This window comes from Pseudopipra pipra, chromosome 15 (assembly GCF_036250125.1).
Source record: "Pseudopipra pipra isolate bDixPip1 chromosome 15, bDixPip1.hap1, whole genome shotgun sequence".
Taxonomy (NCBI): Eukaryota; Metazoa; Chordata; class Aves; order Passeriformes; family Pipridae; genus Pseudopipra; species Pseudopipra pipra.
This window is the reverse complement of record NC_087563.1, coordinates 17,009,658-17,028,624: the sequence shown is the minus strand read 5'-3', so window position 1 is coordinate 17,028,624 and position 18,967 is coordinate 17,009,658. Positions and strand designations below refer to the sequence as shown.

Sequence of the window (18,967 nt, the reverse complement as noted above, 5' to 3'; positions counted from 1 at the left end):
ACTGCCCCCTGGCACCAGCACACGTGTGTCCCGTGGGCCCTGGTGGGCTCTGTGGGGAAGGGTGACCCCGGGGGGGCAGTGCTTTGGTCCTGAACTCATGAGGTGGTCACCCCACACAGACTCCCGGAATTTGAGGAGTCGGGGTGGTGGCTGGTGAGGAGTGACCTCCCGGGCTGCTTTTAATTCTTGTTTGGGGTTTTATTATTTTTGTCGTGTTTATTATTATTATTATTTATATTCTTATTTTATTATTTTATATTGCTCCATTTTTTATTATTATTTTCATTTTGCGGGTTTTATTTTTATTATTATTTTGGGAGTTATTATTTCTCTTTTTTTTTTTCTATTTTCATTTTTATTACTGTTTTTTGATTTTGGTTTCATGACCTCCTCCTCTCCCCACGTTACTGGCAAACCCCTTTCCCTTGGAACCCTTTTCCCTTCAAACCCTATTTCCTTTGAACCGTTTTCCCTTCAAACCCTGTTCCCTTGGAACCCTTTCCCTTGGAACCCTTTTCCTTCGAACCCTTTCCCTTGGAATGCTTTTCCCTTTAAACCCCTTTCCCTTGGAACCCTCTCCCTACAAACCATTTTCCTTTGAACCCTCTCCCTTCGAACCCTTTCCCTGTGAACCCTTTCCCTTGGAGCCCTTTCCTTTGGAGCCCTTTCCCTTCGAACCCTCTCCCTTCGAACCCTTTCCCTTCGAACTCTCTCCCTATGAACCCTTTCCCTTGGAGCCCTTTCCCTTCGAACTCTCTCCCTACGAGCCCTTTCCCTATGAACCCTTTCCCTCGGACCCTTTCCCTTGGATCCTTTCCCGGCGCCTCCTGGCGGTGTCCCCGCAGCGCTGCAGCACCGGGGCTGCCGGTGACCCCCCCGTCACTGACCGAGCCCTCTCTCCCCGCTGTTCCAGGAGGAAAAAGAAGTGCATTCGGTACCTACAAGGAGAAGGACGCTGTGCCAGCCCAGTTTCTTCCGATGGAAGTGCTATAGACTCGCCTCCATCCCCTCCGGACGCACTCCGATGCCTCCCCTCCGCCTTCCCGTCAGAGCAGCTCGCAGCCCCCGCCGACCCCGCGCACCGCGACCAGCCCGACCCCCGCCCGGTGCCCGCGCAGCTCCCGCCCGCCTCCGGCCCCTCCAGACCCGGCTCCGGCCCCTCCAGACCCGGCTCCCGGCGCTCCGCGGCCGCGTCCCCCGCGCACAGCCGTGCCCCCGCGGGGACATAGTCCCTGCCCGCCCGCCCGGCTCCTCCGGACAAGGACCAGGGGCCCGGCCGAACCCCCAGCTCACCGTCAAACACGCAACGGGATGACCCTGAGGATGATGGAAAAACTCCTCTGGTTGGGGTTGGTTGTTTTTGGAGGGGACGGGTGATAAAGGTAGAAAAGCAATTTCAAAAAAAAAAAAAATTTTTTTCAAAAATAAGTACTTGCCAAAATTTAAAGTGCTGATAAGTAAACAAGCCTTTTGTCCCTGCCCTGTGCTGCTTTTTTTGTTTTGTTTTGTTTGGGGTTTTGTTTTGTTTTTTTACTGCATTATCTGGCAGTGTGGCGGAGAGCAGAGCCCAGTCCCCAGCTTGCTGCTGTAGGTGGTAGGTGCTGTCCATCTAAGCCTGGCTTCCACCCCCTGCCCTCTGAGCTGCTTCAAAGTGTAGTCACTCACGGATCTCTCCCAGCCATTCCACCATGGAGCTGGAAAAGCTGGAATAGGAGCGTTTTTTAAAAGCCCTTCTGTCTGAAAAGTAACTGTAGCGGTGCCAGCGCTCTGATCTGACCGGGTTCATAGAGAAATGAAATACTTCAACCAACCAGGGGAATTTTTTACACTTCTTGTTTGAGAACAGGAAGATATTGTTTACAGGCAACACAGACGTGTCCCATTCCACGGTGGTGCAGCACCAGCAGAAGGAGCATGGACTGACCCCAGGAAGGGCTGATGGTCACTGGGGGCACTGGTCAGGGGCAGGGTCTCCCTGGCTGTTAGAGATTGTCTTCTGCAGATGAGGACGGTCAGAAATCCCACCAGACAGGCTGGGCAAAGCCTCAGGAATCCCTGTGTGATGCTGCAGGCCCTGACTGACTGAGCCCCTCCACAGGGGCGGCCCTGGCAGGGTGGGCCATGGGCAAGGCCCTGAGGATCCCACTGGCCCAGGTGGCCCCTCGTGCTGAGCAGGGGCTCTGGGGAGAGGGGTGAGCTCTGCCCCAGCACAGCTCCGCCAGCCCCGGGAGAGCAGCACTGCCCTGCCCTTGGCTGCAGGCCAAGTCTGTCCGTACCCTCAGTGAGATCGAACCCTCGGTGAGATCAGAACCCTGCTTTTCATGATTCAGTGTGTAACTTTTTAAAAAACCGTTATTCTAGCTTTTTCTGAAAGATTCTCCCTCCACCCCCATGACGACGCCAAATGTTGATGTGTTCTCTCCAGCTTGAAAACGTTTGCCGGTTTCTGGTGTTGTATTTATATTTTGAGTTTGATAAACAAAAAACACTGTGGACGGATTATGATCTCCCCGAACTGGTGTAAATCCCAAATAATTCCAAGTTCTGGATTTACTTCAGGTTTACAGACTTCTCATAGAGGTCACAATCTAGTCCAGTGCAATTTTTTTTCCTGCTTGAAAGAAATATATTCCAGACTGCTGAAGAGAAAAATGACACCACACAAAGGAAGAGGGGGGTCTATTTTTTTCCTATTTGATAGATAGGTTCTGGAGTACTGAATACAAATTATGTAGTAATATTATTGTAGAACTGCGAGAAATTTAAGATGACCTTTATAATGTACAAAATATTTTTATATTTTTTTTTCTTAACGCAAAAACACAAACCCTAATTTTTTACATTGGACTAAACATAACTTTTTAAACAAGTTTACGCCTCAAAGATTTAAAATTTAAAAAAAAAAAAAAAAAAGCCAAACCTGATTAGTCTATAGAGCAGCTTTGGGTTTATTCCCTTTATTTAGGTAGTTTTGCTTACAGCAGTGTAGATTTTTTTTTTCTGGTTTTAGTTTAGAAGATCTAAACCTATTGCTTTATTCCTCTCCTGTGTAAATGTAACTTCAGAAGCACTGACTGAAAGCTACGTGCACAAACCTGATGAGTTTGCAAAGAGTCATTCGAAAGTTTGAACCATTTTAACCCTCAGAGAAGTAGCATTACCTGACCCAATGCCACCTGTACTGACTGCACTCACAGGGTTAATTACATAGCACTAGATCAATATGCAATCTGCTCATTTTAAATTATTTTGGCAAGCTTAGCCAACAGCATGTTCCAGTGCTGAACAGAGGAACTCAGCAGACTTTTGCCAGATCTGACATGGTCTCTCCAATCACTTGATTTAAAAAAGAAACAAGACAAAGTGTTTTTTTAAAAAAATGGCCATGTCTCAGCTCAGCATCTGTTGCTGTGAGCCCCTCTGCTGTAAGGTGCTGTACAAGGGAACACCACAGGCGACAGACCAGCCCCACACCGGGTGTAAAGCTGGTGTAACTCAACACCCCACTGGTACTCGGTGGTGGGATGGAAGATGGAACTTAGCAGCAAAGCAAAGGCAGGTGTAAAGGAAAAGCAGATGGGTGTGAGTAAGAGCAGAGGGAGCTGAGGGGAAGGCCCTGATCAGTATTAACCTGGCCGAGGAGGAGGCAGCGCGAGCACCCAGAGCAGCCCTCACTCATTTCACACTCTGGGACTTTCTCCCATTATTTCAAGGCTCCTCTGGCCCCTCCTCGGTGTTGTGGTCCCTGCCCTGACCAGCAAGAGGCCCGTCTGCATTACAGCCTCCTCTCATCGTTATTCCACCCCACTGCTGCCAAATCTCCTTAGTGGAAGTACCACTCCCCTCTCCAGGAGCCCTTCCTCGTGCCCTGGTGGCACAGAAGCATTTCCAGAGCTGGAGCACTTACACCCATCTCCACCACAGACTCATCCTGCCCATGCTCTGCTCTGTACATACAGGTTATAGCCAGACTGACCCACAGGATAAACTCAGAACACCCCCTTGTGATATGCTGTAATCAGTTCATACTGGGGTAACAGAAAATTGGCTTATTTTTAATCCCAAAACACAGAAGAGATATCTTCTAAGCTGCCCCTTTCCAAGACAAAACAGCACAACTGACTTCTGTTCCATGCCCCACAGCTGATAACTGATGCCAAAACAAAGTTACTCTTATTAATACCAAAAAAAGTGTCTTTAGAACTGCTATATGAAGTGTTGCTATTTTGTGTTAATATTCTTTTTTAATAGAAGGAAAACTTTGCCCTTACATTTTTATCTCAACAAGAATTTTTTAGTTATTTTCAGCAATTTTAACTCTTCCTGAAATACACATTTGAATTCCTGAAATCAGTTTGAATGTAGAAGTCATGGAAGTACCACTTCATTAAACCAAGTAAAATCACTGTATGTATGTAGCAGGGATAAATGTTTTGCAGCTGTACTTTCATTTGTCCAATGACTATCCATCATTTGTTGTAATTTTTTTACTTCACTGAGTTTGTATTTTTTGGCTTTTATGTTCAAAATATGTTTATAGCTTTATAAATAAAGTAATTGCCAGACTGGCTGTTCAAAAGAGGCCACTGGAAATTATAATCCTCTCAAACTCTCAAATAACTGTTTCTTAGCATTCAAGAGGATTCCTGCTTGCCTTTTTTTTTTCCCTTCAGCATTTGCATGTATGAATAGTTTTTAGAATAACTGCCAGTAGTCTTCAATGGGTAAGACTGCAACAGTAAAGCAAGAGTAAAAAGAAATACACCTTCTTCTACAATCCCTACTGATACCCAGCCTTCCCCCACAATTAATCCCTTCAGCCAAGAGAAGCCTGATCCCTGATCATGCCATGACTTTAAAAAAAAAAAAAAATAAGGAAGCACCATGCAAGTTAAACAGCAACAGAAAGTTTAACAGTGGGAAATCAGTGTCTTCCTCTCTCTGGAATGTCAGAGTTCCCAGGCAGTGTCTGTTGGAGCAGCAGGCAGGGAACAGGCTCAGCTGAAACAGGAAACACAAGGCAGCCCAAGCTGTCTCAGCACCTCCCCAGTGTCCTTCCCTACAGCACAGCATAATGTCACTGGAGTGGGTGAGACAACTGAGAGATTTAAAAAAACCCAAAGTTATCCTGCTGCCATCCCGGCCAGGCAGCTACAGAATGTGAATCTGGCTGAAGCCTGAGTCACTACTACAGGGGAATTTCAATTAGAGAAAATAACCAGGATGGAATCCTAACTACCTACTAAGAGTATTGAAAATCTGTCAAAGCTGCAGAATGCCTTGAGCACAGAGCAGCCCTATCCTGCACCTCCACAGCTGCCTCAGGGTCAACAGCCACATGTCACAGCCTGGAGCTTCAGCAGAGGCTCCTGGGCTGCAGCATTTGGCCACCACAGCTTGGGCTTTAGGCCAGCTGCTCTAAGAACTGCCAGCTTTTATCCAGGTGTGGTCATGGCATGGCAAACAAAGTACAAGCAATGCAATGAGGAAGAAAACTGCCTCTTCCTTATCCTACAGCACCCTGAGGCCTTGTGCAAGGCGGCGGCTGCTGACACACACGGACACTGTCTCATGACAAGCACCTCAAGGAATTCACACAGGTTCCTACCAAACACAATTACAGGACAGGCTTCTGCATGAGCCACACAGCACTCTGAGGGTGAACTGCAATACTCTGGAGCGGTACACACACGGATTTATTTCTTGTAAGAATCCAGGATAAACTGAATATTCAACTGCAGGCACAGAAACGTCACGCGAAGGTTTTTCTCTGGGAGCACTTTTAAACTGAGGTGTATTGTTTGCAATACAGGCTGCTGGAAAGGCTTCAGCATGTCCAGGAGCAGCAGTGGAGTATTTTCTGCCCACTGACAATATCTAAGACACCCACACAATACACAGCAGCACAAAGGCAGGCCCAGCACCTCAGGAGTAAGCAGATGTGAGCAGCAGCTGCATCCAAAGCTTGGGTTTGAATGCTGCTTTAGAGAAAATTATTAATGCTTTCAGAATGGTTACATCAAGGACTACCTAAAAGTTAGTAAGCATCAAAAAACATATCCATCTGGATATTTAACCATCACTCAAATTCATCTGAAAGTTGCCCACTGTCCTGTATTAGTCATTTAACAGAATCTTTACATCTGCTTTATTCCAATCACCCACTGCCTCAGTGCTGTTATTTGTACACTCAGAAAGAAGTGGCAGCAAGATTGTCTAGTTCCAAATAACTAGAACCGTTTGCAAACGAAAGTTTAAAAGCCCTTTATTAATTCAGAAGTGAAACACCGATATTTAAAGTGAGATAAGTATGTTTATTAAGGTTCATTCTACTCTAAGGTTTATACAGAGAATGGAATGCAATACAAGCTAAGAGCACACCTCAAAGATCTACCACACAACCATCCCCTACTCCCTATAAGGGAACTGTAAAAAAAAAAAAATAAAATAAAAATCAGAAAACCAGTTACTGTTTAACTAGTTGCAAGTGGCTTTGTCCAAAGAAGTTAAGCTTGATATTGCATTAGCTTTGTATGCAATAATTAAGTCTCTACAAGCTGAAGTATCACATACAGAGGCATAAGATTTCCTGTGGACACATGAAACCATGTTTTCAAGAGCTACATCACAAGGGTTCTTTAAAACTGCCTAAAAACCAGCCACTAATGGCATGCACAGGTCAATAATATTAACTTTGGTAATGTCAGTCATTTTTGGTCAAATCTGGGTTCCACTTTTAACAGTAACATGTATAAAAACACACCCATCCTGTGCATAAAGCAACACACTTTATTTGCTACCAGCTAGAGGCAGGTCTTCAAGACATGGCTGAAGTATTCAAATTTAGCTGTCAGGAGCTTGCTTAGTTCTAGATCACATTTTCACTAGTCTATAAGGCAAGACTAACAGGACAAGCAAGTGGTCAAATATTTAATTTTTTTTTTGTTTAAATGCAGGACAAGAACCATCTTGAAAATTATATAGCTTTAAGTAACACTAATTTTTTCCACCATGTTTTTGGAAGAAATCCAGTAACTTTTTTTTACATTACCTAGTTCCCCAAGACACACTCTAGTTTGTTTTTCTTTCTGAAACTATCAATACCCTGTAAATACAAGTGTTCTGCTCTTCTTGAGGAAGAAGTCATAGATGTTTTTATTTACAACGGAGTCAATCCTCAGCACTGTAACTGGACTTGAATAGTTTAAAAGTGTAATGAAAATGATAACCTTAAGTGCTACTTCCCATACAGAATCCACACTTAATTCAATTTTATTCTTTGCAAAGTAAAAAGACATCCAATTACGCTAGTAAAAACTCAGAAGATTTAGATTTGTACTCAAAAAACCACTACACATGCAAAGGGAACAATATCCTGCTAACACAACTTCATTTGCTGCTGCATTTGTCTAATATTAACAATTATGAACAGGGCAGTGCAACTAGTATTTGGAACAATCCTTACAGTGTTCGAGTATCAGGCACAAATACTTCACTTCTCTTCACACCACTGGTTCTCTTTACGTACCTGAAAGAACAGTTTAAATGTTAACATGTTGCAGTGAACTCCTAAGAGTTGGCTGTCAATTCCCATAAACATTCAGGATTATTTCCTGCAGGGAGGCATCAGCTTGGAGCAGCTTTAACTCTTCATGCAGGGTTTGCAATTAGAAAGTCAGTCTTCCAAACTGACCTTTTTATCAATGTAAGCCAGGAAACTTATGCCTAGATTTTGAGCAACACTGGGAATTTTTCCACCAAGTAAAGCAAGTGGATTAATTTAAGTCTAAGTTGCTCGTTTAAGGACATAGCACTGAAGACAAATCCAAGTGTCCAGTCACTACCTGTGTATTTAACCAAGGCATCTTATTCTGCTCTTTCTCAGCTCTGCCATTTTGCAGTTGGTTTGCTGTTCGAGTTTTAAGATCAATGAGTTCATTAAAGATGAGAACCCAAACATCTTACCTTTCCAGCCACACAGAGCAGTGCATCTCCAGCACTCCGACCACAGCTCCCCAACAGCCCACTAGGGCTGCCACAAACAATCCTACACACTTTCTTACCAGGTACATGTTGGAGCTAGAAAAATCAATATGCTGTTTTGACCTTTTCAGGCAATGGGCTGCAAGTGCAGTAGACACCAAAAGTTTTCTACCAGTAGCAACCCAGTTATGAGAATTTTATGCATTAGTTTACATTTATTAACGAGTCAATTGTATGACATTAAATTCTGAAGCACCACACACTAATCCAGCACAAAAAGCCAGCTCAATTGTAATTAAATCCAGATCAAGTACCTGTGCTTCTTCCTCTTCAGTGAAGTCATTCTTAATATTGAATGTCTTGCGAATTTCTTCTGGAGTTTTCCCCTTGATCATGTTTGCAACTGTCTTGCATGTGACATCAAGCAAACCTTTGATGTCCAAGTAATTTGCAGCCTGCAGAAGAGTTGCCAAATGTAACGCCTCCATATCAATATTCTGCCTCTGCAGATGTACTACCAAAGTCATGCTTACACTGCAATTGTAGAACACTGTAACTGCAAAGAGATCATCTCCACTTTGAGAAGCTTCTAGCTACAACCTTCAAGTGACACTACCTACAACTTGTTTGCCAAACAAAAGGGAAAGTCATTTGTACCGTGAAAAATACACACTCCTGCTGCTCCTTTTGCAAAGGGCTTTCAGGAGTCTGCAAACATCCAAGATCTTCAGGGTTGCAGTCCTGTTAACTAGCCAAGGCAGGTAATGTGGGCTCACAGGACCATACAAGGTACAAATTTGTAAGTCCAAGCTGTATTTTAATTTGTGTGCAGATCTCCAGAACTCCATTACTAGAAATAAACCCTCAGCTCAGACTCAAGAGCCACAAGAATAAAAGACAGCAATATTCAGAAAACTGGTTGATAAATGAGTACAATTAATGCCAGCATTACACTTACAAGCATTCCAACATCCTCAGCAATTCCAGCCAGTAGTTACCAGAACCACTTCCCCTCCCCACACCCCCCTCCCAATGAAGAAGTTACTCAAGAAGCACAAAGGCTGTTTCTCAAGTGCACTAACAGAGATCACTTCACAGGCACAGCCTTTGCACTTTCTGAACATACTCACCAGGATAAGTTCAAAGAGGGTTCCTTGGTCTACTTTCAGAAACTCTTGATCCCACACAGGGATGTCATCTGTTCTTTTTTCTTTGTTCTCATCATCCTCAGGAGGAGGTGGATCATCCTTGTGATGGGTGCACCACTGAATCACCTAATTTTTGACATTAAAGTTTTTATATTAGAGTTTTATCCAAGTGATTCTCCCATTAGGCCCCAACTATAAAACTTAACTTCATTTAGGAAGAAATGGACATTTTTTTCGAGATTAATGTTAGAACCCTGCATGAACATGCTCAAATCAACAATATTTTAATTTTAGAAGAACTGATCCCCAATCCCAGAGTACAACAGCCTTCAGGAATCTCAATGAGTCAGTAGCACATTAATTACTTAATCTTAAAAGCCAGGTGCTGGTGCTGTAAAGTTATTACATCCTATTATAACACACACAGGACCATACCAAGAAAACTAAACCTCATTTTGCAGTGTTCAATCTGTTTGCAGAAACATAATTTTTATTAAGCAGGATACTCCACAGGGAAAGAGTGCAGGGTGGTAACAGCTACCAGCAGGTCATGCTCACCCCAGAACAAAGTTCACCTGGCATGTTTGCCTTTCAAAAACAACCAAACAATACAAGCTTGGGAACATACAATCTCATCACCAGACAATTAAAAGGAGAATGGATCTACAGCAAGCAAAATCCTGCTCCATTTCACCAATCCAAGAGACTCCACAAGTGTGAAGTTATTTGTGTCTGTTCGCTAGGAAAGAATTCCCAACCCTGTATTTACCCCAAAACAGGCACAACAGACCAGTGCTTATTTTGGCACTGCACTTCCTATTTCAAAGCAAAAAGCATCTCAGACAAACACACACTACCCCACTTTTCTCACGTGACTCAGTTCCATGGCCTGGCAGTGAATTTAATGCCACCAAGTGCACACAGTGTCCCTTGAGCTCTGTCACTGCCACCCAGGCACAGCTACTGCCACTGCCTGTCCTGAATCCTTTCTCTGAACACTTGCATCTCATGAACAGCCACCTCAGTGCACAGAATCCAGTTAAAATCAGTGCTTTAACACCATGAAATGCCTGTGTGCACATATGTCCAGCACCTCAGCACCTCAGGAAGCCTGTCTGGCCTCCAGCTGCTGTTCCATGTCACCCCTGTGTGTCCTCTGCCATTAGCTCCTGCCAGCCTCACCCCACTTCCCAGATAACCCAGATCCCATGTTCAGGCACATGGATTTGGTTAACCTTGTAGCCAGCACATGAAAAGCATTTTTTATCCAACAGTTCACAATACCAAACTCCCAAGACGAAGCTCACATTCCATTACTGCCATATAGCACAACCACTTCCAGCATCTTACCTTTTTTAAGATAGCTGCATTAACATTTGGAAGAGGGACTGGGTCATCATCACCTTCATCATCCATTCCCAAATCTAAAAATGGAAAGATGACTAAGCAATTGGCAGACAAGACCATTTACTGAACTGGGATGCTTCACCAGCTATCCACTGTTTTAACAACACTGAGGCTGAATGATTGGTAGCAAAGGATCTCCAAATGGTGAAATCAGGAGCTTTTAGAAAGCTTTGTGGAGCTATGGTTGCATTATACATCCCAGGTTATACCAAGATTAGGCCAAGTGGATAATAAAGCTGCCTCATCACATAGAGCATCAACAAACCACCACTCAGAAGCAGTCAGGTACTTGTTAGAGCAGAACTTGCTAGTTCAGTATTCTGGGAATAGGGAACATTCAACAATCTGATAAATATTTACATATTTTTACCACTTACAGGGGTCAATCCACAAATTCAAACTGAGAGCTCCCATTCCAGTGATTGTTAAATAAGAATTCAGATCTACTGTGGTAAGTAGAGACAGTGCCTTGTGCTCTGTATGAGCAGTAAATACTGGAGCCACAGAGATGCCATTCTCTGGCTCTGAAGCCTTGCACTGATCCTTCCCAGCTGAAAAAGTTCACATGATAACACAGCAGCACAAACCCTTTCATCAAAAAGGCATTTATACAGCACACTTCTGACACTCCTTGTTTTAAAAGCTTGTCAGCATGCTCCAGACAGTTTTGGATAAAGTTTGTCACTCTACCCTCTTGATATAATTAAGGAATCGAAGTAAAAATTGAGAGAAAAGCATAATTAAAGTTTGGATTTGATACACAGAACAAATAGCACATTATCCATCTTTGGTTAGAGAATATGCTTTTTTATTATCCAAATGCCAACAGTTGGATGACACCCTGGCTGTCAAAGACATCTTGTAATTAGTTATGTAATGAACTATACAAAACTTCACTCATTACATGCACAGATGAGCCAATTCTACATCACCAAGGAACTCCATTTTTAAGACCATACGATCATTGTCACTGATCAAATTTGAACATTATAAAAAAACCCATGTATTTTTTTCTGTATTTAGCCAAGTCAGTTGTTGTTACCAGTGGGACATTAACACTACTTTTTGTTTGAAATAACCAGCTTCCTCAATTCAGAACTAAAACCCTGCCACTAAAAGGTACTGCTCGTGCCCCCAGCTAATGGAGACTTCAAAAGCAGACTTTGAGCATGGTGGCAGATTCAGTGTAAGAAGTGACCAGTCCAAAATTGTTGGTACATGGAAATAATTCAAGCAATATCTCAAGTTCAGTCAACTCTGCTCGACTTGTCACCATCACCTCCAAACCAGCACTGTCACCCATTATCAGAAAACTGGTACTTTATTGGTGGTCCCCTGATACCCAACACAACCCAACCTTTCAGCTCTTCCCCTCTCAGCTGCAGCACCCAAAACATAACCTGAAAATGCATTTCACCTGTACAGGGAGACTGGTTCTCCCCCAGTTTAGCAGAGGCAAGTTTATGGTGCCCAGCTCACACACTCCCCGTGTTTATCTCCCCCTCCATCCCCACCTGAGTGTCACTGGACACCAGCAGTGACACAGCTCCTGCAGGAGAAAACTGAGAGGAATTGTGCTCCCTAATGCATTCCATTTCCTGCTCCTGCTGCCAGTCATGTTCCACAGCATCTTATTAACAGAAAAAGACTTCAATGCCTGATGTATCTCAACCCTATTTTTACTGTTCTTTTAAGGTGTCACAACCAAAGATTTATAACCAAGAGCATCATTTGAACTACATCTACAGAAATATTTTTTTTCTAAGTTAATTCAAGAATACATCAAAAAACTTGAAAAAAGCCCCACAAAAAACAATGAGGATTTGCACTGGAGGGATTAGACACAGTTTGCTCTGTATCTCAGCCATCTGGCACATTTCCCCTCCCCCGCCACGAGTTCTTTTGTTTCAAATTTATGTCAGCAGGAGATCAGAACTAAGTATTTATCCCAAATAATTTAACTGCTTCTACCAGCTCACAATAGAGGTTTCATTTCAGCTCTTTATTACATTATTTATGATCTCCCACTCCCTTTAAGTGATATTTACATTCTAAGATTGGTTTGGGTGATTAAATAAACCGAAGTTGTTAATATTATTAATGTTCTGTTTGCTCAGCTTTCGCAAAACCGTAGGCAGTGGGGTGCTTATATTTTATTGGCATCCCTGTAAGTACTCTTAACAAGAGCTTTTTGCAAGAGCACATCCACCCAGAACAGCTTCAGCTACAGCAGCGACTGTTCCAGCTGTTTTGGCAGGACACACCAAGCTGCTCCAGAGGGCTGGGAATCCTTTTCCAGCACAGTGCCAGTTTGTCTCCTCTGGTCACAGTTCCTGCTCAAGAGGCTTCCTTGAACACACTGTGACCCTCAGGAGCTCACACTTACCTTCCAGCATAGTCTTTATGGTCACAGACTGTTTTGCAATCTCAACATCAACTTCGAAGATCTCTCCATCTGAACTCTGCAGTTTAATTGAAGGCATCTACAAGAGAATTTGACAGTTATTTCCACCCAACATTCAGCAGATGTTACAAGTTTAGCTGACCCAAAGAGGTACATCACCTTTACTGTTTATATTGCTCCTTCTCAACAGCAGAGCCTGGTGCCACTTCGAGCACACTCGGATTATTCACTGCTTGAATCAACAGCCCTAAACTCATTAATCCTCACGATTAAGAAACACGGATTGATCAAAGCCTAACACTAGTTTAAGAGCTTTTTTCTTAATGTGAAAACATAAAATACATAGAATTCATCAGTCAATAGTGCTTGTCTTTTTATTTTTTTTTACAGTGCAACACTGGAGCTATTTTCTCTTGAATTAATTTTCAACACTTCCCAAACACTACTTATCTCCAAATCCAAACAACTGCTACTCACTTTGCTCAAATGATGTCAGATCTCAAAAGCAGTTTCAAATGATAGCCTCTGGAACAGAATGACAACATTGAGGTTGGAAGGAATTACTCTAGACAACCTAGTCCAGCCTCCCCTGCTCCAAACAGAGTTAAACAAACCAGGTTACTCAGGATCAAAGGCTTTCCCTTCGGAACAGTGTTTGGTTTTCTCAGGAGATTAAAAAGCAATACATCCCTAGGAGGAAGGTTTCAGCACTCACTGCTGCTCTTGCAAAGCAGGAAGTTAGATCAGCACTTTGTTAGTACCTGACATGACCATGCACTTTAACAAAGTTTCTCAAACAAACTGTGATCATACCTACAATAAAAAGCAGCAGGCTTTGAAGATGTCATCAGCAGAAATACAAATTTTACAAGAAAATATCTTTCTGGATGTTTAACAACTCAAACCCAGAAGTAAAGCACATGACACAGCAGCCAGGAGTCATGCCAGCACATGCAGAGTGTGGGGGTATCACTGCACTGGAACCAACTGAAGGACATGATAAACACGACTGTCTGCCCATATAAATTTCATAAACTGATTCTCAACCAGCTGGTAGGACGTGTCGTAAGCTCCTTCGTTAGCAGCAAACTATTGCAACAGTTTCATTTTTTCCCTGGGGTTACCTGCTTCAAGATCACTGAAGCATGTGTTTGTACAGCCTGCAAGGCACTCAACAGCTCTAGGAACAAAGAATTTCAAATCAATCTCAATTTTCCAATGTCCAATGTCCAATTTTCCCCTACCAGACTTAGGAGCCTTGCACACCAGTTCCTGGCAGCAGTACTTCAGCCACCAACAGTGAATTAGCTGGGCCACTTGCAGCAAACTTGCATTACCCCTTTTTGAAAGCTCATCAGTGTGGCTGAGCCTGACAGAGCTGCTGCAAAGCCAGGCCAAGGGAGGCTCGGCCAACACACGTTATTAAGCAGCTCACACCAGCCTGGAGCCCTCATTGCTTTAATTTCCATTTGGCAGTGAGCAGCCAGTTAATGTTTACACAGCAATGAAACCCTATATGACAGTGCTACTTCTAATTAAGATGGGTGTTCTGGAGGGGCACAGTCATGATTGTTCCAAAGGTACAAACATATAAATACACACACGTGCACAGAAATAAAACCTGGATTATAAATAAAATAAAATCTTGGGTTAGCAGTCTGAGTGATGCTCTGGGAAAAAGTGCTGTAGGCACACATATCAAATTTGATGCATCTGTTCTTGCAGTGGCTGCCTGGGAGCTCTCCAGAACAAACCCAGCCTCCTGAGCCCGGCTTACATAATCCTGCTCAGCAGAGCCGGCCAGGGGGGGATGCTGCCCGGGGATTTCCAGTGAGACCCTCGTGTCACCCAAACCTGCTTCTAAACAAGCCCTTCAGCTACTGCTGAGTGTCTGAAACAGTGAGAATGAAGTTAATCTACTGCCTTGTCACTGAGAACAAATCGGGGTTTCACCCACATTTCGTTATTTTATACCACAGAACTCAGCTACCTGGGAAATATATTTAAAAGAGTCATTTTCAGCAGCTGCAGCAGAGCTCTGGCAGGTGCCGGTCCCTGGGCAGCAGCACCGCTGGGTGACTAAGCAGGAGAGTCCTAAAAGCTTTATTCGACAGCAGCAGAACAGGCTGGGGGGGCGGTCAGAGCCCGACCTGAACCACGGCGATCACTTACACGGATAATCCTGGAACGCCGCGCTCAGCCCCATCCCGGATGGATCCCGGCGCGGTATCCAGGTGACCAACTCACCCCCAAGGCGCGGCCGCCCCGAACACACCGGAGGGTCCCGGGGGCTCCTCCGGCCGCCCCCGCGGGCAGCGCTCCCCACACTGACCCCCGGGGGCTCCAACACGGGACCCCTGAGAGCTTCATCCCCTCCGAGCGCGGGCGGGCTCAGCCCCTCAGCCCCGCAGGGCCCAGGAGCGCCCAACGCTCCGCCGCGGCCCCCGCAACGACCCCACGGGCTCTGCCCGCGCCAGGCCGCTCCCACCGCCCCCTCACAGTGTCCCCCTCGCTCCCGTGGGCACACCCCAGGCCCCTCTCGGGCCTCACCTTGAGGAGGAGGCGGCGGCAGCTCCGTTCGCACCGTGAGGAGGCGGTGGCGGCGGCGATCGGGCCCGACTGCGGCGGCGCTTTTATAGCGGGCGGGGGAAGGGCAAGGACCCGCCGCCTCGCAACCGACGGGCTGCCCGCCGCGGACGCCTGAGCGGAACGCCCCGCCACCGCGCTCCGAACGGCGCCGAGGGCGGCAGAACGGTGAAAACGCGGGCCCGCGCTGCCTTCCGTGGGGTGCAGAGCGGGGAGAGGGGCAGGGGGGAGGGCGGGGAGCGGAGCGAAGGGTGCTGAGTTTGTCAGGCAGTGTGCGGCGGGCAGGGGGCCTCCATGAGCGCTCAGGCGCCGCCGCGGGGGTCCCGGGACGGGCCGTGAGAGGGATCGGGGCCCGCGGGGGTCCCGTCCGGGCCCCGATCCCTCTCACGGCCCGTCCCGGGACCCCTCCGGCAGCGCGTGCAGGAAACCCCCGTCGTGAGGGTGCAGGAAACATTTATCAGTGTCTGCAGAGAGAGGGCAGAGGATAGACCAGGTTCTGCTCGGGGTGGGGGGCCCGGCGATGGCACAAGAGGAACGGGCAGGAACTGATGCCCAGGAAATCCCACCTGGACACGAGGAAGAACAACTCTGCTATGCAGTGAACCCAGCACTGAACAGGCTGCCCTGAGAGGGTGTGGAGTTTTCTCAGTGGGGATATTCCAGAACCTTCTGGACACAATGCCATGTGCTCTGGCATGGCCCTGCTGGAGCAGGGAGGTGGGACCAGATGGCCCTCTTTGGTCGCTTCCAGCCTGACCCACTCTGTGGTTCCATGAGGTGTCCAGGGCACCGTGTTGTGCTCTCACAGCACTTGCTCCACACTCTGGTGCTGAGCCCTCTGTGGCAAAGTGGTCTTTAAGTAGGGAAGATATTTACACAGTGACAATCCTATATCACATACATAGAGTGTGAAGCCTCCAAACTATGTGTACTGAGACCTTGTGATTGTACCTTCGTCACATTTACCTCTTTCCCCCTCAATCACTCCATCTACAATGCTGAGAACCACATTCACTCCATATAAACATCACTATTTTTTATTTTCCTTTTATTTATTTTATTCCTTTATTTTCCTTTTATTTCTTTGTTTTCCTTTTTTCCTGTTTGTTTTGTTGTTGTTGTTGTTTGTTCATTTTTTTAAATTTATTTATATTAATATTCCTTGGTTTAGAGGATCAGAGAATGACAGAAGGTGGTCTGTGGAGAACATATCTACAAATCCTCAATCCCCTTTCCCGATGTTGCCAAAGCCCAAGGTTTCTGATTTGGCTCATGACCAGTGAGCACAAGCTCTCAGACTGCAAATCAGGCTCGGCCAAGGGGGGATGGGGTTCGCTCTCACCAGGAGACAAACCTCATGGAATCTCGAACAGGCAGAGAGCAAAGTTCCCTCCTTAATTATAGCTGCGGGTGAATTAAATTAAAAATTATACTCCTGATGAGTTTTATACTCGGTACAGCTCTCTACAGCTTTCCAAAGGAGAGAATTCCATCCTCGGGGGATTTCGCTGTTGAATTCGAAGTCTGGGGAAGTCAAAGCAGCATAAACACCGCACGGCCCAAGAAGAGGCAGCCGGCTGGCACAGATATGCCAAATGCCGGGACGGCACCTCCCGCTGTGCCCCACATATCGTACAAAGAACCTCCCCGGCGCTCCAGATGCCTCCCGTTATCTGCCCTGCAAGAGCAGCTGCTGCGGCGCCGATAGCCCGAGTGCTGCCTGCGAGGCAGCGTTAATGGCACAAAAAACCCGTCCTTGGCTAAAGCGGCGAGGCAGAGAACAAGATTGTTCCGAAAAGGGCCGGCCCGATTTCAATTGTGCCGCGCGCAGGTAACGACTGTAACGCAAAATAATCCTCAATCCGAGCATCGCCCCCCTGAGCGCAGAGAATCGCGCCGTGTGTCGGCCACGGGGACGTCGCAACTGAGGTAAAAACCGCTGCGAACGCAGGCGAGGGAGGGGGAAGCTTAATACTAAAGCAAATACCTGAAAAGATTGGAGCAACTGCGCTTGGTTTAACGCTTAATCAGATCCAGAAGAGCTCTGACCTACATACTCGCAGCATCCCCGGGCTGGGGCTCAGCCGGCTGAGCGGGGGAAGGGGTTTGAACGCGCCGAGCGGGGGGAGCAGCTCCCGGACGCAGCCCTGCCCCGGCTCCACAGCCCCCGATTCCCTTCCTGGCTGCTTCTCTCAGGCAAAAATCACGGAGCCTCCCGCCCCTCAGAACACCTCACATTCCACTTTGACTGAGAAACTGCCTTTTTTTTTTTTTTGCTGCTGCTGCTGGGTGATTTAGAGACTATGGAGATAACACACTGATTATTTTTCAATACTATGAGCGTGACATGGGATTGTCAAGGTCTAATGACAATCAGGCTTGAAAGGGCTCAGCTTTGCTCCATGAAACTGCACAGAACTCAGCCTGGATTCTCTGAACCAGAGAGAGGTTCCCTCAGCCAGGTACAACCATGGAATCTGAACAAAAACCTCATCTACATCTAGGGGAGAATGCTGCAAAAATCCAAAAATCCTCTTTCCCCCCCCCCCCCCAGGAATACAAAAGATAAGGAACGTTTTTTTTAAAACAAGCAGCCACATCAACAAGTTTGAAAACAATTGAAGCGACTGGTTCAGTGTAAAACCAGAAAACATCAGAATTATTCATGTGAGAGAGATGGCAGGAAGACACCACTGAGCTCAAAGGCCTGTGCCACTGTTGTTTAAAGCAGTCTTGCAACAATGCAGTGGCAGAAGAGGAAAATTCTTGTTCTCAGTACAAATCTGAAAGAGCCAATTATATGAAAAGCTAATTACTGCATTTCCACTTCATTAAAACTTCTGCTGCAGCAGCATCCTTGAGAAGGAGTCACTTTTCATTCCCATTGTACCCCAGCATGAGATGGTGGGTGACAGAGCCCAGCACTTGGGTGAGAGTCCAGGCCATAGAATCAGTCACAGAAAGGTTTGGGTTGGGAGGGACCCTAAAGCCCATCCAGTTCCACCCCCTGCCATGGGCAGGGACACCTTCCACTAGCCCAGGTTGCTCCAAGCCCCATCCAACCTGGCCTTGGACACTCCCAGGGATGGGGCAGCCACAGCTTCTCTGGGCAACCTGTACCAGGGCCTCCCCACCCTCACAGGGAAGAATTTCTTCCCAATATCCCATCTAACCCTGCCCTCTGCCACTGGGATGCCACTCCCCCTTGTCCCAAGTCCCTCTCCAGCTCTCCTGAGCCCCTTTAGGCCCTGAAGGGGCTCTCAGGTCTCCCTGGAGCCTACTCCACATGAACCCCCCCAGCTCTCCCAGCCTGGCTCCAGAGCAGAGGGGCTCCAGCCCTCGGAGCATCTCCTTGGCCTCCTCTGGACTCTCTCCAGCAGCTCCACATCCTTGTGCTGTTGGGGGTCCCAGAGCTGGACCCAGCACTGCAGGTGGGGTC

At 46.3% G+C, this 18,967-nt stretch overlaps 2 protein-coding genes and 1 long non-coding RNA gene across 9 annotated transcripts in view; 2 read left to right on the top strand and 1 right to left on the bottom strand.

Moving 5' to 3' along the window:
• The window catches only part of TCF7 (transcription factor 7), a 69,798-nt gene extending 66,856 nt beyond the window's left edge, over positions 1–2,942 (top strand). For 4 of the 6 annotated variants that reach the window (XM_064672223.1, XM_064672224.1, XM_064672225.1 and 1 more), the window contains one exon: positions 914–2,942. In XM_064672223.1, coding sequence (XP_064528293.1) covers positions 914–1,229 — 316 coding nt within the window. In that variant the 3' untranslated portion in view covers positions 1,230–2,942. The remainder of the gene's footprint in view (positions 1–913) is intronic. The other 2 variants (XM_064672227.1, XM_064672229.1) reach the window with 1 other exon arrangement.
• Positions 2,943–6,249: 3,307 nt separating this feature from the next.
• Positions 6,250–15,624, bottom strand: SKP1 (S-phase kinase associated protein 1). Of its 2 annotated transcripts, XM_064672231.1 has the most exons (7): positions 15,493–15,574; positions 13,420–13,467; positions 12,925–13,021; positions 10,482–10,555; positions 9,114–9,257; positions 8,298–8,438; positions 6,250–7,528 (listed from the first exon to the last, which is right to left on the bottom strand). In XM_064672231.1, the coding sequence occupies exons 3-7, from the start codon at positions 13,019–13,021 to the stop codon at positions 7,493–7,495; spliced, it is 492 nt and encodes a 163-aa protein (XP_064528301.1). In that variant the 5' UTR covers positions 13,420–13,467; positions 15,493–15,574; the 3' UTR covers positions 6,250–7,492. The 2 variants fall into 2 exon arrangements, with proteins under 2 accessions (XP_064528301.1, XP_064528300.1); XM_064672230.1 differs by lacking the exon at positions 13,420–13,467 and having other exon boundaries at positions 15,493–15,624.
• On the top strand, positions 14,533–18,382 carry LOC135422758 (uncharacterized). The gene is made up of 2 exons (XR_010434577.1): positions 14,533–15,176; positions 16,989–18,382. It is a non-coding gene; the product is annotated as an uncharacterized LOC135422758 (long non-coding RNA).
• The last annotated feature ends 585 nt before the right edge of the window (positions 18,383–18,967 follow it).